The sequence below is a fragment of the Chaetura pelagica genome, unplaced genomic scaffold (genome assembly GCF_000747805.2).
Source record: "Chaetura pelagica isolate M959 unplaced genomic scaffold, ChaPel_1.0 scaffold165, whole genome shotgun sequence".
Lineage (NCBI taxonomy): Eukaryota > Metazoa > Chordata > Aves > Apodiformes > Apodidae > Chaetura > Chaetura pelagica.
In genome coordinates this window covers 273764-300071 of record NW_009953302.1, presented here as the reverse complement: position 1 = coordinate 300071, position 26308 = coordinate 273764, and the positions used below count along the sequence as shown (strand labels likewise).

The following is a 26308-nucleotide window of genomic DNA, read 5'->3' as shown; positions in this document are numbered from 1 at the left end:
AGACCAGGTTGCTCAGAGCCCCATCCAATCTGCCCTTGAACACTTGCAGAGCTTCCCTGGGCAACCTGGGCCAGAGTCTCACCACCTTCACACTAAAGAATTTCCTCCTAATATCTAACCTAAATCCCCCCTCTATCCAGTTTTGTTTCATTACCCCTTGTCCTCTCACTACAAGCTCTTGTAAGCAGTCCTCCCCAGCTTTCCTGTAAGGTTCCTTCAGGTACTGGAGGGCCACTATAAGGTCTATCTCAATAGTCAGATATTCCCACCTGAATTTCACAGACTAAAAAATATACAACAAATTCTGTTTTGCTGTATATAAGCCAGACTGTCAAGCCCAAACTGAACAGCAAATATTCCTCATCTCCACAGACACGATCTCTGAGGTTTATGTCACGTTGCTTTATCTGAGATGATGCCACTTCTGCAAATCTTTGTCATCTCTTACCGTGAATCCTGTGCACTGAAGTTATGTGGGGCATACTGTTCTCATAGGCTTCTCTGCTCTCAGGAGATGACTTAGTCAGGGGCAATGCTGAACGAGAACCCCACCAGTTCTCCCTTCCCGGCTGCGGTGTGCCAAGGAAATACCGACCAGCTTCACATCTGCCTCCTTCACAGGCCTGAGTATGGAAATGTCTGTCATCTGTCAGCCTGGAGTGGTCAAGTGTAAAACCATAGCAGAGAGCACTGCGGTCTGAGTACTGTCTGTAGGCACAGGAGACATCATGGTGCTGGGAGCTGGGTCTGTCCGTGGGCTCCAGTAGCTGGGGTGAAGCAGTATCAGTCAGGGGGCTCCCACCCCACTGGCTCTCGTGGTCAGACTCAGATCTCTCAGTGTGAAACCCAGAATACTGCAAAACAGGAGAAGAAGTTGGGAAATTACTACATGTGGTTAATAAGTGCAAGTAACTGCACTGAAAAGACAGAGTATGTATGTGATGGGGTGTTTTTTTGTGAGCGTGCCCACCCGTCTGCACCTCCTGATTGGACTGCAAGGCCTTTCCTGTACAGCATTTTGTCATGAGCTCACAGATGACAGGACAGACCTGATGAAAGTCTGATGTGTAGTATCAGGCTGAGCAACATCAATGTTGCAACTCAATATTTCATTTTTTATTCCTTCAAAAGCCAGTGCTGGTGCTCAGTAATGGTGCTCCAACAATCCCCAGCGAAACGCTTTCACAAGGGATGAAATAACATTCCTCCTGAAGCATTCTCACATGCCAAATTGAAACTGAAGGCATTTTAAGTATTTTTTCTAAGAGTTCCCTCTCTTTTCCTCATATTTGTTGTTGTTGTTGAATTATTTGTCTTCCCTGGAGTAGTATTTTGGAATTTCTTTCCTTGTATGAGTAGTGAAAAGGAAGCCTCCTGTAGATCCTAGGACTACCAACACCACTGTAAAGTTCTGAAGTGGCAAATGGGTAGGAAGCTAAAAAAAGCACAACTCTGTTGCAATGTGGGACCAAGGAAAATCCAAGACCTATTTTCCAGAAGAACTGAGTGCCAGCCAAAGCAGGCAGAGTGAGCTTTTGGCACCCTTGCTGAAACAGGGCCCTCCCAACAGAGAAGAAGCAACAAACAGGCAGTTGGAAAAGCAGACAGAATAAAACCATGGGTATTTATTTACAGAGAAGTAAGGGTTAAGTTCAATGTCACAGATTTCTAGATCATCATAATGAACGTTTCAAACTTTTAGATACTTTTTTGGGGAAAGAAAACAAATAAAAAAAGAATACTTATTAAACCTCCTAGGCTTTAGCTTTCTCATTTTTAAATCTTTTTATTTATTAGAACTGTCAGACTTCGTGGAACATCCTTAAATCAATTTCACCCATGATTATGGATTGGGATGAGGCCAAAGCTGTGCATGCTCACCTCTTCAGTACTGCACACTCATGCCACAAATCAATGTACAACAACATGAAACCTTTGAAATCTCCCATTCCATCACTCACCTTCCAGATGCCTACTTTGTTTTTTCTTTTAATAGGCATTAGGGCTCCCTCCTGAAAACATAAGCTTACCTTCCTTTTCACCAGATTGAGTTGCCATGAAACTCCTCATTAACAGCCAAGATCAAGGTTTTATGCACTTACCAATCGAAAGTACTGACCAGATGTTTGACTTTCAGAAACTTAAACCATCTGTGCAACGTCAGTAGTGGAACGACTATGGTTTGGGCATTTAATTGGGTATTTTTTCAGTATTCCAGTTTGTATTTGTGAATGCTGTTTGCTAACACAATAGGGAAAGGGAAAAGGGGAAAGGGAAAAGAAGGGGAAAGGGAAAAGAAGGGGAAAGAAGAATGGGAAAGAAGAGGGAAAGAAAAGGGGAAAGAAGAGGGAAAGAAAAGGGGAAAGAAGGGGAAAGGAGAAAGAAAAGGAGAAAGGGAAAGAAAAGGAGAAAGAAGGGGGAAAAAAGAAGGGGAAAAGGGAAATGGGGACAAGGGAAAGGGGAAGGGCAGGGAAAAAGGAAAGGAAAAGGGAAAGGGAAAGGAAAGAGAAAAGAGGGAAGGAAACAGGAAAGAAGGAAGGGTGGGTCATGGCACCACAAAAGAGTTATTTTAAATGCCAGTAACTCAGCATACATTATCTAGGAACTTTATTCAGCCATCACAATGCTATGTGACCAACTGGAACAGCTAATTCTTCCCTTATCCTTTCAGATCTCATGTCTTCATACTGTTTAGTCACATAGATATCTTCACAAATACGAACTGAACTCTTGCAAACTTCTGGGCAAATATCTATAGATAAAAATAAGTTTCCAATGAAAAATCAGAAATTATTAACAGGATTTTAACAGTTAAATTTTACTTTAAAAGAAATTCACAAAAAAACCCTACTTTTTACCTGTTCATAATTTTACAATTATTTTTAGCTCTCTTTTTGTGCTTGATTTTTATAAAATAGATTCTTTTAATTAAAAACATGAAATGAAATATAAGGTAGGCATAAAAATAAATATAAAAAATAAACTCTTCCTTTTTATTAAAAATTAAACTAAAACTTATACTGTTTATTTCATGACGAGGACAAGGAAATTTATTTTTAATTATATTATAATGAAATTTGGGGGACTTTATCATTTATTATTATAATAAATGCCAGAGATGCTTTCAAACTGAAAAATTTTAATTTCAATTAGTCCTCATAGATGTTCTTCTATTAGTTCTCTGTTTCTATAGATATCTCAGGGCCCAACATATCTTCTCTTGGAGGGAATTTCTCCATTTAGCTGAAAATTTGCTCGGTTGTTTTTGGTTTTTTTGTTTGTCTGTTTGTTTTTTCATCTTGAACCTAAGCACAAAGGATTCAATTGCACAGGCCTTTGTGCAGTTGTCTTAGAGAAAGGGAAAGAATTTCAAGTGGTACATGTTCAGTATATCAGAAATGCAGCCCATAATGTCACATAACCATGTAGTCAAGACCAACAATACTTCATGCATACTCTTTGTACTTGATGCAAATTATAATTCTTTGAGATCTGCTCCATGGCAGCTGCTGGGCCATGGACAGAATTAAATTGCTTGTGAATTGAACTGCTTGTGGCCCACATTGTCTACCAGGCCTTGCTATGACTGCTTATTCTTAAGGTACAACACAAGAAGACAGACCCCAAAAATATGCCTAATTCTCCTTAAAGCTGATCACATCTCTATTTGGCATCCCCAGGCTGCCTCTCCTGCTGCAGTCCTACCACTGCCCCTTCTGGGAATCTGATGTTGACAGGTGGAGACCCCAAATACAGGCGTGTGTGACATGTTGACAGGGGGAGAAATGAAAGGATGATCAAAGATCCTGCTTTACTGAAGTGGGAGTGGAAACATTATCTCTCAAGTCAGAATTAGGCTCCCATATGTCAAATGATGAAAGGGCATAGAAAACGGAATCAGATTTAATTAATATTATGGCCAATTAAAATTAGTAAATTGCTTTTTGTTCCTAATCCCATTCCTGCCTTACCAGAAATCTTTTCCTTTCTGCTAATATTTGCCTTCTGAGTCCTATCAGACAAAAATTATTATTTTTGTCTTTTGATAAATTTTAACCAGCAGATACAAGTTAAACATGATAAAGAATTTCAGACAGGCAACATCTGAAATCCCTTCAGGTATAAGCATAAACAACAGCAATACATGAGTTAAATGATCTTCCTTCACCTGGTTCCTGGAAACTGAGTTTCCACCTCCAGATACTAGAAATGTCTTCAGCCTGCTAATCCAGTGCACCATGGCAGTGAGAGCACATCAGAGGGATTAGCATTGACATGGAAAGGGTGTCAGGCCACCACTGATGCTATTTTTCACTCTGAGAAAACCTTCAGGAGAGCTGAAGGGGCAAGGGAATAGGAAAATATCATTTCAATGTCTAAGAAAAGCTTACTCTATGAGAGCTAATGGAAAATTATTAACCCAGAATACAATTTTATATATCTCGGGTGGTTTCCTTTGCCTGACCTTCCATTCCTGCAGGTGTCTCAATGGCCTGAGTGTTCATCCTGTCATCCACAGCAACATCAGCCTGTTCCACACACCATGGCAGATGTTCAAACAATAGATGTCATAGATATATAATTTTCTGGCAGCCTACTCAGGTTTTTATCATTATAAACATTAACTATATAGTGGAAGCCTCTCAGAGTCCTCTTTTCCATGCAAAACTTTCACTACATCAGCATTAGCAGCTTTCCTCTTGATTTGTCTTAACCATGAGAAAAAAAAACATCACAGATGCAGGCTGCATTGTACTAAGAACATATGCAGGCTTTTAAATCACTTTTATCTTACTTTTTACTAATGTAATCCTGAAATGTAAAATATGTTCTTTTTGCATTCACTGTTATAGGCAGAACAGATGGTGAAAGGCTTAGATTAAAGTAATACAGCATGTCCATTAAAATAACCCTCACTGCTGGTGACTCTTCACCAGCTCAGGAGTTATGTTTACTATAAAAAGAGGGGTTTGCTTTGCTTTTGAATACACTGTAAGTTGCCAAAGATTTCAACAACAGGAAGAACTGGAAAAAAAAACAACTGGAAAAAAAATTTCTACTAGAATTCAGCCTGATTCTGTTATCTTTATCCCACTGAGTGGTATGTCCAAACAGAGGTGGATTGCAGAATTAAGCCAGATTATTTGTTTAAAGATGCTATAAAATCAATTTACTTCCAAAATCAGGTGTATGAAGACACATCCACTAGAGATGGTTCTTACTTCCAAAAATTCAGGCATGTTGTAACACACACCAAAGCCTCCATCCAACAGCTCTTAGGACATCCTTGCTTGTATGCGTGTTTGTTTTTTACATATATACACACACACACAAGTGCACACATGCACTCACACATACATATATATAGCCCTTATTCAAGAACTAAAATGAGATATGAAACAATAAACCTTTATCCAGATCTGATCTTAAAACATTTCCATTAGAGGTAGACAACAGACAATTTAAAATACTTTCTTTAAACAATCATCATTAATGGGAGCTAAAACTCCAAAGCAGTTGTTCAGATGATCACAATTAAAATGTTTTTCCAATTTTGTTGCTATTTCCTTTGTACAGAATAAATGAGGTCCAGGGGTAGCTTTTGGGAACACAGAATAAATGAGGTCCAGGGCTGGATTCTGGGAACCCCTCACAATTATGATGATGACAAGGGAAGACTACAGGCATCTTTTAACCAACTCAGAATTTCATTTTTTCTGAAAATCTCTATCAAGCCATCTTCTCTCCTGTTTGTCTCCACTTTCATCTCTCCACCTCTCTGATAGGACAGGACTAAAAGAGCACTGTTCAAAGTTTATGGTATATCCTACAGCTGTGTCATGAGTTTTGGGTTGTTGTCCTCTCTACTTCCCCCTCTTGCCTGGGGCTGGTTTGACAGAACTCACTAGCCCACTGTGCTGAAGTCAGTGTTAACCAGATGCTAACCAATGCCTACAATGTAATGAACTCAGGTTTTACTTTGAAGTACAAGCTCCATACTACACTATGTCTGCTTCTGCATAAGATTTGAGGAAAAAAAAAACAACATTAACACTGTCTTAGGCGACTAAAACATCCACCTTTTGCCCTCCTAGTAAATAGCTGAAATCTATTAACATGGTCTTCACACAGCTCACATCTGATATAGGTATCCTAGGGGCACACAGCTGGCAAGGGAGAGGATTCTCAGTTGTCAGCCAAAAAGCAGATGATTTCCTTTTGCTCTTTCAAAGAAAAGTAAATGGTAAAGGGGAAAAAAAAAATAAAGAGAGAGAGAAAAAAAGGGAAAATTTGCACATTTAAAATCTCCTAGATGCCCTTAACTTTTAAGAAATACTTTGCCAACTGTTGTTATTTTACTAATAAGTAAATTTGAACTTCCCCTTTCCTTCCTCCACCAAAACCCAGGCTCCTCTGAAAGCCAAACCCCATGTCCTCACTTTTCATCCATGGCTTTTGAGTCACACTATAATTCTCCACAACTGACTGGCAAATTGCTTGGGCTGGAGACTGAGGGACACAGGCCATACCACCTGCTGCATGTTCTTCACAACAGCTTTTCTTAGTCTTTCAACAGTTGATTCAGTGGTGGAGAAGGATGAGAGAGATGCAAAGCCAAGCTGCCAGAGTTGCTTGTGGTGATGTGCTACAATGAACAGTATGACCATTTTTCAAGATACTGGCAACTAGCACGGCTGCTTCTCTTCTCTGGCCAAATTTGTGACTTTACTACCAGGCAGCTGGGCATGAGGATGCAAAATGACACTGGAGACTAAACATCTTGAGCCTTCAGGACAACAATCCCTGATAAACCAACAGTCTCAGTGCAGCACTGCTAGTTCAGGATTCTTTTCTGGTGGCAGAGAGAATAAGGAGGTACTGATGAAAGTCACAATTTCAGAAAGTAAATTGATGTGGAAGGCTAATAGGTCTTCAGCTGGGATTGTCCTGCTAGCAAATAAGAACTTTTGAAAGGACTGTGTAGGGGGAGACAAAGGATAATTTCATAAATCAGAGATAGTAATCTTAAAAATGTAATTTAGAATTAATTGTAGGTATATTTCTTGATTCTTTAGAGCAATTTTATTAGATTTTTTTGGTGTAGTGCATTCAAGAGAAAGCCTCTTCTTTAACAAGCCACAGAAATGTATTAACAAATGATTAAACAATAAAAGCCATAAAAATCTCTGGCAAAATTAGATTCCTGAAATCAAGAATCTGAATTCATAGCTAGGCACTCAGATAAATATTCCCTGTGCCAAAAGCCCAAAAGCAGATGTCATTGAACTGACATTCTTACACTTTGGTATTTTTGAAAGAAAACAAGGAAGTGGTGTAGACACTTGGTGTCACACTGTGCCCTCTTTGAGGTCAGTTTAGAAAACATTATGCTTGCAAAGAAACTGCAGTCATCAAGGTCATTAGCAGTTAAATATTGACCTGGCCTCTTTAAATAGCTCTTCAGTGTTACATCATGAATGCATACATTTATATCCAGTGTGGCAGCATAAGGGCACTGAAACTTGCATCATTATTTAGTAAACACAGTGGTTATTTTGACAGATTCCTTTGAGCTAAAGGCTGGCCATGTTACATGCAAGTGCTGTGGCATTGTCTGCAGAAATCAATTGTGTAAATGTCTTAGGAAACCTCCAGTTCAGAGACCAAATCTGATCTATTCTCCAAGCAAGGACATGTTCCTTACACTTTAGGCCTGAAACCAAATCTGGAAAATTGAAGCCTACTGATGCCAATGGCCACCTCCTGGCTCTTTCTCCCTTTCAGAGCTTTGTACATGGAAAAGCTTCTTGTTCCAGCTCAGCAAGTCAGCTTGTTGCTTTCCCTCCCCAAAACTCACTCCTCCTGAATAAGATTTCAGGATTAAACTTCTGTCAAACATCAGGCAGCTTTCTAGATACGTTAGAATGATTCAAGAACAGTAAGAAAAAGCAAACTTTCTCACATGGCAAAACTCACAGTCCTCTCAAACCAAGTATTTCAGAACCAACCTTTTCACTTGTCCTTCTGTCCGCTCCTCATTAACTCTGAGCCCTGCACTGGTGTTGTTGCTGATGATGATTTATTATGCATGCTGAAACATAAATGTTTCCAGCTTTTTAGAAACAGTTTCAAGAAACATACTCCTGTCTCAAGGCCTTACAGCCTGACGCCCTTTATTCTCTTCCAGTAACACGTTCTTTGGCTCATTCTAATCGCTTGGGTAAAATAGCAGTCAAAATCAAGATATTAAAAAAAGGTTTCATTTTGCTTTTCAAAGACAACTACCTGTGGGTATGGTGATGTCCTTGATTTTGACTTTGTGCTCGAGAGGCGAGATTTGCTTCCCTTTCTATTATCCGTTATGGTCGGAGCTGAATTTGCGTATGAGAAAGCCGGCTTGGTAGCAGTGACCTGATCCAGGGAGAGCTGCAGTCCTTTATATTCTGTATCCCTAAATAAAAGGCAAAAGTGAAAAACAAACTCACTTCATATCTTAATGGGAAACATTCCTTCCTTCTTAGTGGGGGGTGGAAATGAAAGATATTTTTAAGGAAAAGAATAAAACCATCCAGGGCAAGCCAGTATATCCCCCTAATAAATTTAAGTAGTAGAGCTTACTAAACAATAGTGCTATTTTTATACTGAATATATGATTGCTTTTTGCATCCAACTGTTATCATCCTGATCTACTTTCTTCAGTAATAAAAAACAATGGGATGGAAATTTCTGAGATTTATATTCCAGTTCTGCATTGGTCACATAGCTAAGCAGTAATTAGGATTCACTTTCCTCAAAACTCTTTTAACTGTTCAGCTACAAACTTACCACATGTGTGTATGTTTGTGTGTTCAGGCGTGTGGGGGTTACACATAACAGCCTACATAGAAGACTAAATTAATTGAACAATTTATTATTTTTTTTTTATGGAAAACCCTTCATCTTTTGCGTTATATTTTTTACTGTTTACAAGGTTTCAGGTAATTGGTGCAAATTTGTGAATTTTTCTCCTTTTATGACTCTTATGAGTGTTTATTAATCTGTTTGAAGTTTTTTATACTGAAAGGGTTTACTAGTCAGGGCAAAGAACTAAATAAATACAAATCCTGTTATTTGAATGGTCTGTCCTCCAGTTACAAAATACTAGAGATTTTCTATGGGCAGGTAGATACAATGGCAGTTTGTGAAGTTCATTGTTGGTGTCTTCAAACTTCCTGATGAATACATAAAAGTAAGGAAAACTGGTGTTATTCACAGCATCTTACTAAGCATAATGAGGGCATATGCATTGGACTGCACCCCTCTGCACACATCTGCATGTCTGCTGGTACCCGGGGGAGTAAGAAATGAGCTCTCCAGCTTTCATGTAGTCATACGGAACCTATTCTGACAATGATTTATTAAAAGAGAGTGAAACAAGGGTTTCTTCCTGACCTACCTACCTGGAGGAAAAGAGGAAGGATTCATGGCTTTTCTCTTCGTTTGTGTTAATCATTAGAGAAGGAGAGCAAGGGGAGAATAATGTTTCTCTTATGCAATCAAGAAGGCAACACACCCATTTGCACATTACCCCATACTCCATCTAAACCTAAAGACTCATCCTTAATGAATTACATCAGTAATAAATTGTTCACCCAGCCTTAGCAACAATATCTTGCTCTATAACCACACATATATTGATTTAACCATGACACTAACAATTTTTAGAAAGGAACTGCACCAAAACCTGAAAAATAGCACAGCTTAGTGCACTGAAATGCTTTCAGATATAAGTCAGAAGCAGAAGAACAAACTTAATAAATTACTGAAATAAATTAAATAGGAGGAATCTTTGAATAGCCACAGATAAACCTGTAGAACAGACAAATTAATTCATGCCAGTTCAACACCAAGATTTTTTTGCACATGACAAGAGGCTTATCTTTTTGGCAATGCAGACAGTGTTTATGTATCCATGTATATACAGTACATGAAAACAAATCAGTGGAACAGCAGACAGTAGAACTGTGGTGGGTACACTGTTTCAATCCATAGCAGACAGAGATTGGGCAAGTATAATTAATGTTTTGTTATGCAAAATTGCTTCTTAATGAGGTAATTTCTTCAAGTTTCAGCTTTCATTGAGGTAGTCCTCTGCTATAATATTTGCATTTAAAATATCCTGCCTGCAGTGAAAGCATCTGAATAGAAGGATTTGCTCTAGCCTATTTGATAGGTAAGGCTCACCCACATATTTTTAAACTATTAATCTTCCCCATGGTTACCCTTAGAATTTCCATGCAGACCCTTTGACTTGACATTTGCCTCCATAACTGAGTCCTACCAAATTGTCTTTATATTACACAAAACATCAGAAACAAGGGATGTCAATAAATCTCCATATTTAACTACTAAAGTAGCATGAGTTAGAATCAATAGTCCTGGAAAAACTATCAGTCTTATCCTGATACATATAATCTGATTATAAGAAAAGGAAGGGTCCTGTGGCCTCAGTGTCAGATGCAGAGTGTTGTCTCCAGAAATTAAAATTAATCAAAATTAGGTACATAAGTTGTTCACAGCCTCAGGGATAAGAGGAGGTTCTGTTTTGGTTTTGAACCTACCAGACATTTTGCCTTCCTTTTTGCTGGAGAACCCTTAGCTCTGCACTCCTGCCATTATCTCCCCACCTCTGGAGTAGGTTGCCCTGTAATGTTCTGCTGCTTTCTCATGTCAGTGGAAGAGTTTATAAAAATTGCATGAAACACCACCCCGGTATTCAGACCACAAACTGTCACTCCAATACTACTTGCCTACAGTCATGATCTGTGCAAGGGCCAAGCATTCAGATCATGGAGACAACAGTGCACAATGCTTCTAAGTCACAGGAATCCAAAAAATAAAAATACAAATTAAAAAATCAGGCCAATCTGACTGCCCAAAATCTTGCATGTGTTTTACTAAGTTCTTCATATCATTATGGTGAGGGGTCACCCTCCCAGACCACATATTAGAATAAAAACCACACATTAGAATAAAAACCACACATTAGAATAAATACGACAAGCTGGTATTTGCAGCCAACTGCTTGTAACACCACTAAAAAAAAGATAAGAAGAAAAGTGTCTCAGCTTCTTGAAGCTGAAGTAAAAGTTTCTCCACAGAAAAAGAACACATTTGCACTCCCCTTGCAGGTGCAACTCCTGGCCTTTTTTGCATCACTGAGGCATGATTCAATACTATCTCAACACTACCCTAGCACAGCTACCCTTCAGAAGAGCCAAGAGGGAACCAGAACAAAAATAGTAAGAGGCCAAGAGAAATACCAGAAGGTTTAGGGGGTGTTATAAAAATAAATAAATAAATAAATAAATAAATAAATAAATAAATAAATAAATTAAAATGGAGAAAGAATCTTGTGGTCTCAATGTGAGATGGAGAAGATATTCCACCAAGAAACTGAAATATTTTAGTATAGCCATATGCAGTGTAAGGCAAAGGTCTAGAGGAACTAAGGTTCCTAGTGATACACAAACTACAGATGGAAATTCTCACAACTTCCTGGAGGAATTCGTAAAACTTTCACCAGCCATGGAACTGTAATCTCTAGATTCCTGTTCTCAGATACCTGAATCCTCTTTTACAGAGTCCCAGAAACACAGAAGTGCTGCATCTTGTGTTCTACATGTTATTCCAAAGAAATGGTGGGTATGAGCTTCTTCCTTCAAGGTCCCCACCTTCAGGATCCCACAGGGATCCATACAATCTACATCTAGCTACATGAGACTGCTGAGAGAGAGAGTGATATGGCATGTGTTCAATTGCTAACAGTATGTTGCTGACAATCTACTATTTATCTCATTTTCTGATGCAACTATCATCACTATAAAACATCAGAATAACTACAGGAAATTAGCTCTTAAATGAAGAACAGATGGATCAAACTGAATCCAGACAAGACCAAAGTGAAGCTTCTTTGCAAAGGGAAACACATTGAGGAGCTCCACCTTTTCATGATGGGAAACAGCCATTCTTTCCACAGTTGGGTGGAAATTCTGGGTCCTCTTTGAATCCTCAAAAAAATGTGGATGCATATGCTTCCAAAAGAGTATTTTTTTCCCTGTCTTCTCCCTCCCTCAGTACAAGAACCTGGCCAGTGCAGTCAATGTATCAGATACCTACAGACTGGATTATCATGCTTCACTGTAAGCAAAAAGAAATCACAAGACAAAGTGTAAAATCCTCTTGCTTGAATATGCTGCTTCCCATTCTCTTCTCAGATCTAATTCCCAGAAGCATTTCCACCCTGTACCATGTCTCTTCCTCTTCCAATGGCCATTATAAAGTTTGAGCCCAGTTTTGAAAGCTCTTACTGATGTGCTAGAGCTAGCATATAAAAAAAAAATCAAGCATTGATGGCTGTACCAACTGCATTTCTCTGCAAGAAAGCATCTGAAAGTAGAGTACAGAGCACTCTTTACTAAAGTGATGTTTCCACAGAAAGTTACATCAATGGGGAAGATAAAGACTAAAGTAGAAAAGCATTTGGAGGAGGAAACCAACCTACACACGACTTAGATGTCCTCTGGATCTGCAACACTTATGTGAAGAGTTCTCACAACTTGGCTTTGTAAGACACTTTCTGCATCCTGGTATTGCCAAAATGAAACGTGGTGGCAGGATTCTGTCTAATGAAGGTTGAAGGGTGAGGTAAAAGCTTATTAACAGATAGATCCCCAAAAAAGAACAGTGAGGGAATATCAGAGCACCACAGGACCTGAATTCTTGGTAAACAAGAAAGTGCACAAATGTGGTGACTAAGAACGTGGATAGAGCTCACAACAAAAACAGGAAAATTAGTTCTCATATATGGCCTTGCTGAAGGGGAAAAAAAAATAAAAAATGAGGAAAGGCTCCATCAACATTGTTAGAAATAATATGGGAAGTCTGGAATTAGTGACAGAAGCCCAGTGGCCGGAGTAAGGCCCAAGGCAAACTAAAACTGTACAGACAGCCAGGGGTTTTTTTGTAGTTGTATCCCTTTGAGTAATAAGGTGAAGTTTGGGAATATTTTAAAACAAAATTGTAAAACTACAGGGAGAATAGCCATTAATATTAGAGAGCTCAGGACACAAATAATTTTGAAGATATTAAGATTCCTTGCTTAAAGACAGTGTCAGCTATGGAACAGAAGAGATCTTTAGTGCTGAAAAATACTTTCAAATTGCAAAAGCAGCTGAACAGGATGTATCCAAAGGAAGAAGTAAAATAGTGACATCCATTAGTGAAGAATAAATATCCAGAGTCAACCAAAAGAACTTGAGAAAGACAGCCAGGCTCAAGCAGAGAGATCTTATACATGTACGGTCATAAGTAGCATAATCTTCAAAATAAAAAGTAAACCTCCAAAAAAAAAGAAGAAAACAATTATCAGCCCATGAAAAAATTCTGCAAAAGTTTTAAAGAAAAACACCTTTTTACATGAATGCCACAACATGCCAGAAGAGAAGAATAAGCTGGACCTGCAGTGACTGAGAAAACACAGATAACCAACAAAAGGACAGGTATTTACAGTGTATTTTGTTGCATCAAAAGGCTCTAAATGTAGACTCCTTAAAGAAGATTCACAGAAATTCAATTTTCATATGTAGAGTTATGGCATTAGATTAGAAATGCATTTCATTCTCTCCAGCAGCAATGGAATATCAATATGGAACTGGAAATAGATCTTACTCTTCTTCTCAGGTATCTCTCAACTGATGGTCTGAACAGTACGAAGTGATCAATGATCAAGGACATTGAGGTGCTGGAAAGGGTGCAGAGAAGGACAACTAGGCTGATTAGGGGTCTGGAGAAAAGATCTTATGAGGAGAGGCTGAGGGAGCTGGAGCTGTTCAGCCCAGAGAAAAGGAGGCTGAGGGGAGACCTCATTGCTCTCTACAAGTGCCTGAAAGGAGGTTGTAGTGAGATGGGTGTTGGCCTCTTATCTCTAGCAACTAGCAATAGGACAAGAGGAAATGGGGTCAAGTTGCACCAGGGGAGGTTCAGACTGGATATTAGGAAAAATTCCTTCACAGAAAGAGTGATGAGGTACTGGAACGGGTGGAGGCACCGTCCCTGGAGAGGGTTTAGTGGTTGGGGGTTGTAGGGTTGATGGTTGGATTTTATGATCCTGAAGGTCTTTTCCAGCCTTCATGATTCTATTATTCTACTCTCACTGGAAATCACTGCAAATAAGGAATTAAAAGGCACTAGGTGACCACCTAGACCTGACAAACATTGGATGTTTATCCATCCACACCCATGTTATTAATTATGCATATTAAAATAATGAATTAAATACAAGCTGCAAGTAAAGGTATTAGATGGTCTTAAGGCTGCAGGTTCCTACACCGTGGGTTCAATCCTTCACATGACTGAAAAAAAGTGCAAAGCACTGCTCATGCTAAAGAAAACAAGGTATAATTGTAATGGGTCTCACTAATAGTTCTATTGAACACGTAATATATGTTTTTACATGAAAACACAGTTTTACATGAACAACTTAAGAAAAGAGACACATGCACACCACATTTATTTTAGTTAAAAATCAGAAATATTACATTTATCTGATTTGCTGCCAGCCTAACAGAACACAGAATAGAAATTGTGAGTTTAAACTAAAGGTGCTAATGTCATTTTTGTTCTGTCTATTTTGCTGAGTTGTTGCAGTCCAGTGAAAATCAGCCATGAAGGTGGTAAAAATCTGGCAGTTCCTCATGCATGTCTGACCACAATACTGCAATATATCATTCTTCTACTTTTAAACAATGCCTGCAACTTTTAACATTTCCACACTCCAGCTGATGCAATGCTAACAGAGCACCATTCAGCAGATGAGTGAAAAGAGAACAGATTCTAGCTGTTTGTCATCTTCATGGCTTTCTAAATCAGCAGATGGTACAACAAAACAGACAATTTCCTCATCTGCTGTGTCCTCTGTTCCTGTACAATGTGTCTCAGAAATATTTACAAAGGCCTCAGTTTGTTCCCAGACTCACCAGGAGGAGCGTATGCAAACCCCTCAACATCTTCCAGAACCAGTCTAAATAAATAAATAAAGTTTCATTTGGCTCATCCAGAAAGCCAAAGTGGGAAAAAAACAGATGAACCTCATTGCTTGTTACAAAACTACTCTGACATTCTGTTGTGCAACCTTAGAGTTACTCCTTGCCTCAGTTTTACCATCAGTTATTGGAATGACGTTAATGATCTTCCTTTCTCCAGTGAGAAGTCCCATATCAGCCTGACCTGCTGCTTACCAAAATGGTTGGAAAGACCTTCCAGAAATGTTTCAAGGGGATGCTTATCATTAGTACACTTAATGGTTAAGCAGTGCATCTACTTGCAGAAGCATGAGATCTGTATATTGGATCCCATCATTAAGTTCCAGGCACCTATTTATCTCCATAAATAGCAGAAGCCATGGTAGCTGCTTACATCTCATTGAGTCAAAGTTCTCCAGCCATGAGTTTCACATAGATTATATCATGTTTCTCTATTTGCTTTTAAAGAGAGAGCAAGTCAAACCAGGAAGTTTGATTAAATTATTTGACACATTCAGGAAAATTGAAGCACAAAGTTCCCTATATGGATCACTGAACAGAAATTCCTGAGGATATCCTCTAGAGAGCTACTGTCAGGGAAATGTTATATATGCCCTGATTGGTGTCTTGTGTCAAAATGCAGTCATTGAACTGTCAGTTGGAGTTAAATAAAACATCCTGGCCTCCAGATAACCATGGTGTGACAGAGTCCTCAGCAGTCTGAAGGTACAGCTTGTCATTCCCAACAACATGTCTAGGCATCTCTGGCTCCGAAAGAAGCACTTTGTACACTGTATTTGCCTTTATTTATTAGATTTGCTAAATGAAAATGAAGGATTTATTATTGTTTGTGAATAAAATGTCTAAGATATCCTAGGCTAACTACATGTAACTATAGTTATCAGTTTGGGTTGCAGATAGCATGGAAAGAAATGCTTTAAATAAATAAAAATATTATTATCTGAGTTTAATTCAGTAATATTTATTTATCCTGTGAGTGCTTCCTTTCAAATATAAGGTGCCTAGGAGCACAACTGGCTAAAAGTCATGTTCAATGTACATTCAGTGCTTGCCAAATTACAATAAGAAATACATTTGATAGGAATTTAAAAGTGTTTTTATGTCAGAATCTGCCTGATAATGAGCAATTTCTATTAGAGGGACATAGACTGCAATTATTATGGTGGGGGTTTTTGGGTGGCCATCAAATAGTTAAGAATACTTTATCTGAAAGCATATTTAAACTTGGAGAACTCCACAGCTCAGATCTGTACTGTCAGCATTTATTAAATTGTTGTGGTGACTTCTTTGGAATGATTTGACAGTTTCCATTATTACACCTACACATTCAAAATTGTATTTCTGAATAAACCAAACGCCTGTTAAATGAGACTTGAAAAAGCCTATTTTTATTTTTTGTTTAATTCTAAGTACTCCCTTTGAATACTCCATTAAAAAACAATGTCACCTTAGTGCAGCTGCACATGCATGTACACAGCATCCCTTTAAGCATTATTGCCACATAAGTTCTCACACATCCCTGTGAGAAGGTTTCCATTTCAAAGAAAGCCATATTGACAACAGTGCAATTAACTGTATTCATACAAGGCAGATTTTCCACCCTATTGGAACAGGTTGCCAAGGGAAGCTGTGGAAGCCCCATCCCTGGAAGTGTTGAAGGGCAGGTTGGATGGGGCTCTGAGCAACCTGGTCTGGTGGGAGGTGACCCTGCCCATGCAGGGGGTTGGAACCTGATGCTCTCAGACTCGTTAATACATAGATAGTGGGAGATGGTTTCTTCTGACAAAAAACATAGAATCATAGAATGGTTTGGGTTGGAAGGGTCCTTATAGATCAAGACAGGTGATGTTACGAAGTGGAATCTCAGCTGCAGCCCCTGTCTGCACATCTACCCCAGATAACAAAAAATACATTTCCCAAGGCCAGTACTCATATCACTCTTGATGCAAAGCATGCTTTTATTATTTCAGAATCTCCATGTGCTCAACTCAAATGTTTTTAACTATGTCCTATACCATTTATCCTTGATTAAACCTCTTCCAGATAGTTAATCATTAATGATTTCTTTACAGTTGCTGTGCAAACAGTTCATTCATGCCTGTGACGTATCAAATTTCATAGACGCGTTCTTTAATTGGATTCATTTATTTCTAATCTGCTTAAGCCCTCACTACTGTAATGCTTGACTAAATATACATTAAACTCACTTATTTAAGCTGCTAAAATAAATTTTAGATATATTCTATGAATAAAAATACTTGATTGAATACACGTAATACCATTGTTATCATGTGCCTAACTAAGCAGAAATGGTTGGAAATGGCACACTAGATAGTTATATGATATGCTTGGACAAAACGATTTGAGAGGTTTTTGGCAGGGATTATAAATCAACAGGTTTGAAAATCCTAAGGATTCCTATAGCACATTAAGGTATTAAGGAGAACCAGGAGAGAAGGAGCTCTTCATGATTCTCATTAAGTATGTTTAGTGTTTTCACTTTAAAATCCAGTTATTTTTTTTCCAAGGTAAGAGTCTCATACTAGTTCTTTCTCCTCATGGCAAGGAAAAAAGCTAAAGCAGTCAAAATACTTTCAAGCTTTGAGTATTCTATGCTTGGTAAGTAACAGTAACTGAAAAGTTGACACAAATTTGGATAAAAGGCCAGATTCTGGATGTTTAGAAGCCACGAAAGGCAGTTACGTAACTGTGGACTGTTATTAGAGGCATATGCAACACTCTTCTCTACAGGGTTGGTCTTCAAAACCTAGATCAGGTTTTTCTTTCTAAAACTAGTAGCCTTAAATGCCATTTTGGTGAAGAACTCTCTAATTTATATGTCTCACCACTTACACTGACAAGTTTCACAACAAAATGGTGCATCACATGGAGGAGAAGCCACTGATAACCTATATTGCCCTGTGTGTAAGGAAATCATAGAATCATAGAATCTTAGGGGCTGGAAGGGACCTTGAAAGTGCACATCATTGCATAATTATGCAGTAAATGAGGACTGCAAAAATGAGGACCATACCTTATACCACACACAAACCACTCAGGTACCTACACCTCAAATATTGAGTGCTCTGACCATCCAACCTGAAAGCCTGAATAAGTTCAGAGTGGAATGGCAAGGAATTGGAAAGGGCTTGGAAAAGCTTTTCTATGAGGAATAATTCAAGAGACTCATGGGGCTGAAAAGACATGACTGGGAGAACAAAATAAGATCTGTAAATTATGAGCAACATGGAGAAAATTAGTAGGAAGAAATTTTTTTTTGCTTTTTTCTTCTAATGCAAGATGTATGAGCTATGAAAGGAATGAAAAGGTGGCACTTTCACAGCAAAAAAAGTGGCCTTTCTGACATTGACTGAAGCTTGGAAAAAGCCTGCATGGTTTCAAGAAGTAATCAGTTGAATTTGTGCAGAAAAAAACCACGACCACATTGATGACTAATACTGCCAGAGATCTCACGCCTTTCTAGGAAGTCATTTGAAGTTCTTGAAGACTGGGAGAAAGTGCTGGGGAAGCATTACTGCATGCTTGTCCTATTTTTAAACTCTTTCCAACGTATTTGTCATGGTCACTACGAGTATGTGTCTGATCCTGTATAGCTGTTCTTATGTTACACTCTATACCACAGTAGCTAAGCAATTTCATACTTCAATTCCTTTGAAACTGTGCAGTGAAGAGTGGTCCTGATTATTTGCTGCTATTACTTTTGATAATTTACTGTAAAAGTTAATTTATTGATATTTCAGATTTTATCAGTTCCTCTATGTTCCCCATATCAAAGCTTTTTTTGTGCAACCTTCCTAAGATCCTGAGGTGAACACTTAAAAATATAACTTAGATGTTCTGTGCTTAATTAAGCTTCTGTGATCTGGGCACAGCTTATTTTAGAAAAACAATGTGCTTGAAAAATGCTTTACTGCTAATTCTGTTTGTTCCTCCTTGGCAAATTTCCTGTCTGCATGCCTCATAACATACTTGCCCATCATTCCAGCCTGGTTTTTCTGATCAGCTGTGAAGAGATACCTTGATTCCAAAAGGATTCAGGACCTCCATCTGGTGAGTAGTTACCTATTTACAGTACTTTCACCAAATTAGTCCTTTCTTGCCATGAGACTTTCACCTTCCTCAGAATAAGCAAGAGTTTTCTACAGTGAAAGTCCTTACAGTTCCCTTGCCTAATGTTCATCAGCTTTGACAAAGGGACAGCACTTTGTCTCTCAAAGCCATTATCTGCCACAATGCATATATGATACTTAATAGGTGCTTTGCAACTGAATCTTGTCATGCTTGATTTTTAGAGGAGGGAAGGGAAGGAAGAAGGGCAAGGACTTGCCCGTGGTTTTGGGCAACTGAGGAAAATGGCATTTCCTCTTTTCTCAATTTATACCTGAGTTAAACTGCCTTTTAGCTCCATCCCACCCACAGCCAAACCTCTATTGAAGCCAAATCACACTCACATTACTTGCCTTTTGGGTCTAAGGTTCTGTTCATATCACACTCAGATTTGTCCATCCAGCTTTGATAGATGTATAAAGTGTTTTTGTTGATAAAACAAGAGACAACTAGCAAGAAAAGCCAATATTATGAGGTTATAACACATAATACTCCATTTTATTTCATATTTTTCTGATAATCACTAATTCCATCTCCTCAAAGTATACGTTATATGCTGTTATATTAATTAAATTATTTTAAAATTGATACAAAATAACCTGCTTAACTACCCTCAATCACAGAGTAAGTTAAACCACCATCCATTGCACAACTACTTCTGACTCCACACTTTCTATCAAATTCAGAAGAGATAACTTTTTAATGGTAGTTAACTTTTTTTTTTTTTAAATACGCCTAACAACAGTTCTCAATTAACTTAGCTGCAGAAATGCATGACCATGTTAAAATCCAGTTTATGAAACTGAAGAAGGAGTCTCCAGTGGGTTGAATGGTTAGAGGTAGTGAAATACCTACTAGGTGTATTCAAAATTTCACCAAAAATAAGTAAAAATCACTTAAGAAAACACAATAACATCTGGCCAAAATCTTCCTTATAAACGTACATCTATCATCTGACTAGTACCTTTGCCCTCTTGGTCCTTGCTTTCACTAGGACAGGCAGGGGCCCCAGCTGGCTTTAGCCACTCAGTTGTCACTGTTTCTTGTGCACATTTCTCAAGGGTTTCTGGATGCCTAGAAGTGTCTCTGCCCAGGCAGATGTTTGTTTCCATGAAAATGTCCATAGCATACATGCAGATAACCTCCACTGCCATTCTACAGCTGCCCTTGGACCAACACTACATCTACTCTGCAGCTGGACTAAATGACAATTTGATTTGCATTATTACAAATCCAGCAAATCATAAAGTACAAAATCTTCTATAGCTGTGGTGACCACTTCTGTAGCACATGTGCAGCAGCTCCAGAGTATCACACCTGTGCAAATGCTGCTATGCACCTTCTCTCCTGTTGCTTTCCTGAACCACCAGATGTTATGGTGGAAGCCCGAATTGCATATTCCTAAATAAAGTTACACAGTTGCAGTCACAGAGATAAGCAGTTTTACTTGGACTGAAGCCACATCCCCACCCCACTGTGTGTTTTCACAGACTATAAAGCATTAAGGAGGCTGATCATCTTTCAGAAGATGACACATTTTCTTTTACTCTCCTACTCACCGCTTAAGATCGACAGAGTGATTTTGGAGAATACTGTTCAGCAGTTTGGCTGGAAATGGGAGGATGCTACCAGGCTATTTATCCCCAAACCTAATCTTTATTTGAGCAAATACTCTACTGGGATATGCCTCTTGAAACACTCATTAAAGACTATTATTTTGTTCTGTGTAAAAAAACAGGCTTTGGAAACAGTGTGTGCGTTGCCTTTGGGTGGATTTCAGTGAACGAGGGCCTGAGTCAGAGGGAGAGAGTTCTCTATAGCAACAGCCCAGGCCACCAGCTGCCAAACATAGTAGGGAGATGATGGAAAGCCACAGGCTACATGGGAACAGGCTGCCTTCAGGGCTGACTGTGCTTGTTCACTTCCTAACCAACAGCACAGATGTGAGAATGTTGAATACTGGATGGGTTTAAAGATCTTCACTCTAGGTTTTGTCAAAATATCCACACAATGCTAGGGATATAGCCAAACTTTAGTTAGCCAGGCATTTGTGTTTCCATAGCTGCACTGAAACTTCAGCAGATAATAGCTGTTATTTTCAACATTGCTGCCCCCAAGATTTATACACAGAGGTTTGTAGCTGAAAAACTACGGCTGTTCTTTATTAGATCCCGATTCAACACAGTAACAAATGTGTCCTTCAAGCCATCTCCGTTTGGCAAGGCCAAGGAATATTCTCATTTCTAAGCTTGTGCCTAAAGGAGGGAGGGTTTATTTCAAAACTGAGTTCACTAGGATGTAACCATGCACTGAAAGTTATGTTCAAGCGCTTTTAGAGCCTGCAGTGTGCTCAAGTGTTTTAGCAAATCAGGACTTCTGCTATTTAATTGCTCTGAGTGGATGATTACAAAAGACAACAACGGGAATAAATCGCCTGTGTTAAAGATCATGAGATTGACTCCAGACTTCAGTCCTCCCCAGTCTTCAGAAGGGTCAGACGCTCTACCCTTGTTCACACAGAGCTCTGCCTGCCTCCATAAATAGTGTCATCAAAGTGGAAAGGGCTGCCTCTGAAGTAACCTACTGAGTATGAACATGTGTGCTGGAGCCTGGCCCACACTGTAAAGTACAAAAGAGAGGTGAAGGAAGGAGAATTAGATTTTAAACAGATACTTGCCACTGTTGAATGGACAAAGGAGATTTATTTGTTAACACTTAATTTATGTCAAAATGCCACATTTGTGTGTGTACGAATAAAAACTAGCAAGAACACCATAATGTAGAGGGAACAGCTTCCTTCAGAAGCAGTTTAGTAACTTATCACACCTGGTGTGATCTCATGATAATTGCAGTGAAACAACATGGGAATCACAGCAGTACCGAGATGAAGCAGAGAGCAACAGAGCAAACATGCAACAGATTAAGGAAACAGAAGCAAGCCAGTAAAACTGGAAACCTGCTCAAGGAGCACACTGTTGCTGTTATGAAAGCAGGAGCCAGCTCAGCATCCAGCTCTGTGCAGAGTGCTGAGAGGACGATAGCATGGAGAGAAAACCTTTGGTAGCTGTTGAACTGCTTGGCCTGCCTCTCCTGCACAGCTACTCACACAATCCATAGAAAAAGGTATAAATATCATCTGGTAAAACCAGCAGACACTCTTCCAACAACACTGTTTGTCTTCAGCTCTCTGAGTTATCACAAAACAGTGAACATAACCCTAAACTCCATGGCCCATGGTCTCCCCCCACCTCTGCCATGGAGGAGGACCAGTGAGGCTGATCCCCAAAGGGACTGAAGCACCCAGCTGCTGTGGTGGTGTTCACAAGCCCCATTTATGCTGTTCAAAGTGCAGAAGGGCAGAGTAAGCATAAAGTGTGAACAACCTCTCTAGCAGGAACAGCTGTGTTACAGCGTACAGCCCAATGCTCCCATGTAAAGTGAAATCTGTAGCAGGACACCTTAAACCATAAACTGTGGGGTTTTAGGAGCAGCAGTCCCTGCTGCAGGCCCTGTACCTTTCATCAGTGGAGTGAGGCAGACAGCTGGAGATGGTAATTGCTTCAGCCATTGCCACTGCTTAACGTGTCTCAACCCCAGACAATCATTTTACAAGATCTGTAACTCAGTGTTTGGGAGGAGGGAGCTTCCAAAGGCCTGGAACAGCCGGCACTCTGAATGAGAAAAGGATGGAAGTGGAAAGCGTTTGAAGTCACTTTTCTTTTTTGGGATAGAGACACTTATTTGCAATCCTGAATTTCATGCTGTGTGAGACTGTCAGTATGCATGCATTTTAACTAATGACTGCTGCTTGCTTCTTTTTTTTTTTCCCCCATTAATCTGAGCTGAAGTCCTTTAATCCTTGCTCTAGCAAATAAAACTTTCCTCATATGAGCAGTCAGTATAGACTCTGGCCCACAGTTTTAGTGCCTTGGCCATTACAGTCACCTGGTTTAAATAGAAGCATAGAAATTTGGAGTGAATTAAACAAATGGTAGCTAAGAAAACCCCTACATGAACAAAGAAGAACTGCAGAAACGTCTTGTGGACACCTGGGACAGCCTGTCTCCTATTTGCAAGAAATATATAAACAATGTTCCAGGGAGACAAGTCTGTAATAAAAACTAATGGTGAACAAACAGAATAGTGCATTGAGTAGTTCAAGAGGAATCCTTTTATACTTTTTATTTTAGGCATATGCTTCCCAAGCATTTTGATTTATTAAAACAATTCTGCTATATATTTACATTGCTAATCAAATCATGTGAATGATGGTAGCCATTCCAGTCTTAGAAGTACATTGCAGATTGAATAGATAAACTGGGACCTAGTTCTCTGGACAATTCAAGTAAGTGGCAAAATTCCCACTAATACAGAGAAATATAAAGGAAAAGCAGCAGGTCTGATTTGTTCCTGTTTACCACTATTTAAGAAAAAATACATTATCTAGTTAAAGTCACTAAGCCTTATTTTGAGTATTAAAGTCTGTTTGCAAAGCTTACTCATACAACTAGTTCCACTACTGATAGGAGAAAGGATACACAGGATTAATTCTGCAAGTTATAACTTTCCCAGTACATTCACTATCCTACGCACTCCATCACACACCTGAAAGATACAAGAGAACATGTATCTACCTCCTATTGAAAAGGAGACTATGGTGATTCCAAATAGATCAATTGGAGAGAATCACTTAAGAAAAATGGGCTTAAAGTCATGGAAATACAGTTTGTGGATTCTCCCATTGGCTAGGAAGAGGAGGAGGTGAGACCTAATGTCCCAGAAACAGGCCAGAAAAAGGATTTCTTTGAAAAGCTATGAAAATATTACATTGTAACTGTCCAAAAATATGGGGAGAGCTCTGCTTCCACCTGAAACACAAATTTCCCTATAGCTGGCTTAGTATGCCAGGGAGGACTGTTTTCAAAGTCTGAGCCTTCACACATAATGATACCACATTGCTTATGCAATCATTTTAAATCTGATAATACACAAAGGTATAAATAATAATTTAAAGATGAAGTGTGTAGATACAATTAAAGGTTAATTTATTCTAAATTGCATTTACCACATCATTAAGTAAAACATTCATCAATATGGCAGCTATTTGTGAAATAATCTTTCAAACAAATTGCATTCAATTTGTGCTTCTAATCAGACAGTTACACAATGCAATGTGAAGAGGTCAACTAGAACTATATAATAAACATACTATAGCATCAGAACAGAGATTAGTCACAATTAGGAACCTAATCCATGTTATCTGTATATATTACTGCTATTGCTATTCTTTTAAATGCTAAATGACAATGAAATGCCTATAGGAAAGCTACCTTAGCTTTCTCTAGGGACAAATTATTATAATATTTGCTCGTGCTCAAAAAGTCAAAGGATTTGCAGTTTGAGTTATTCATTTGTTTAAAGTAAGGTTGTTTGCAATCTAAATATCAACTTAACTTCAGCAGTGGTGTTCTCTATTAATTGACAAATGCTCGAGTCCCTTTATGTGATAAACATGCACAGCTAATAATCAATGATATGGCAACTGTGTGTACAGAACAAATAAGGAATGAAACATATCATGTGTCTGTACTTACACACACCAAATGGAATACAAAGAAGAGCAAACGTGCTCTTCAAATCTGAAATGCTGAAAGATCATTTATATCAATTTTTTTGCACACTGCTATTGCCCAAAACCCAACCTTTCCTCTTGTTGCTAAAGCATCCCTTGCCACTGTACCTATTTACCTCAGCATATACACTTACTACAAACATTTGCTCTCAAGTTTAGATGGAATTCACTCTCTCAAAGCTCGGGATTTAGAGACAATGAAAATTACCCCTTTTTTTTAATTCTCTTAACCAGGGGGTGGGGTGGAGGTCCCTTCTGCATAAACACTTTCTCATTCTTTCTCTTTTCATCATCTGCATCACCCATGGGAGCGGGCAAGTTACAAGGCAAGAAACCAGCTCTTCCTGCTCAGGCTGCACTGAAACTGGTCCTCCAGACCTTTTTGGCACTTAGGCCACTCAGTACCCACTCATTTCCAAAACATCAGAGCACTCATGATCCTCTCAACAGAGAGTAAAAGCTCCTTATTCCATGAGCAAGCTGAAAAAAATTCCTCAGTGAAGAAGTACTGTGCAAGGAACCAAGGACCCAGCAGGTCAAAAATACTGCACCATATCTTCCAAAGCTTATGATCCCTTTTGCTATTTTCACCCCAATTCAGTGAAAAAAAGACCGTGATTTCCTATTTGCAAAGGAATCTTCAGCAAGAGGCATCTCACCTCTCAAGCTCCACCCTGCATTCCCAAACACGACTGTGTTATTTGAAAAGACAAAACCACTAGTCTGCAGCTCTTTTGCTTTCTCCTCAGCTTCCATACGCACGAGTTGACTTGCAAAGAGGTTTGTCTTGCTCTTCCTTTAGCACGTTGTTCCTCCCTGGGTTCAGTAACAGGCAGAGGCTATAGTGGGCAAACTGGTGCTTCTGCCAGAGGCTCCACTCTGCCAAGCACCCAGAGCCCCATGGGTGAAACGTGGGAGGAACCTGCAGTGCACCCAGGCACATCTCAGCGGTCCCTGCTTTACTGGAATCATCCACTGGCATCCTTAAGGAACTCCAGTAACTGTAGGATTTATAGCAGAATAAAGGATATTTGGATTTTTTCATAGAAACCTTTTGGTTGGAAAAGACCTTTCAGATCACAGTGCAACAGGACCTTTACTTAGCACTTCTGGAGTGGAGCCTACCTCTTGCCACACATCAAGTGTCCATAAACCTCTCATTTCCCTCTATTTTCACCACCTACTTTCCTCATTTGAGCAATAACATGTTGACTCCAAATAGCTCATGAAGACAATTAAGCTGACTCTTGGATGCAAGGAGTTCAGCATCCCCCCTCCTAACTCTCCCAACCACGAACCTTTCCCCAACAGCTCCTCTGCACCCCAGGTTACCCAGGGCAGAGGCTGACTACATCCCACCTGTTTGTGGTTTTTTGTTTTGGTTTGGTTTTTGTTTTTCCTAAAAAAAAAAAAAAAGGCTTTTTTTTTAAAAAGGGCTTTTAAGCCAGCCCTTTCTGTGCTCGCA

The 26308-nt window shown here is 39.1% G+C and overlaps 1 protein-coding gene across 1 annotated transcript in view; it reads right to left on the bottom strand.

Moving 5' to 3' along the window:
* The window catches only part of SIM1 (single-minded family bHLH transcription factor 1), a 51726-nt gene that overhangs the window by 2955 nt on the left and 22463 nt on the right, over nucleotides 1-26308 (bottom strand). Inside the window, exons 9-10 of the mRNA XM_009998052.1 lie at nucleotides 8287-8452; nucleotides 449-854 (exon numbers count right to left, since the gene is read on the bottom strand). Coding sequence (XP_009996354.1) covers nucleotides 449-854; nucleotides 8287-8452 — 572 coding nt within the window. The remainder of the gene's footprint in view (nucleotides 1-448; nucleotides 855-8286; nucleotides 8453-26308) is intronic.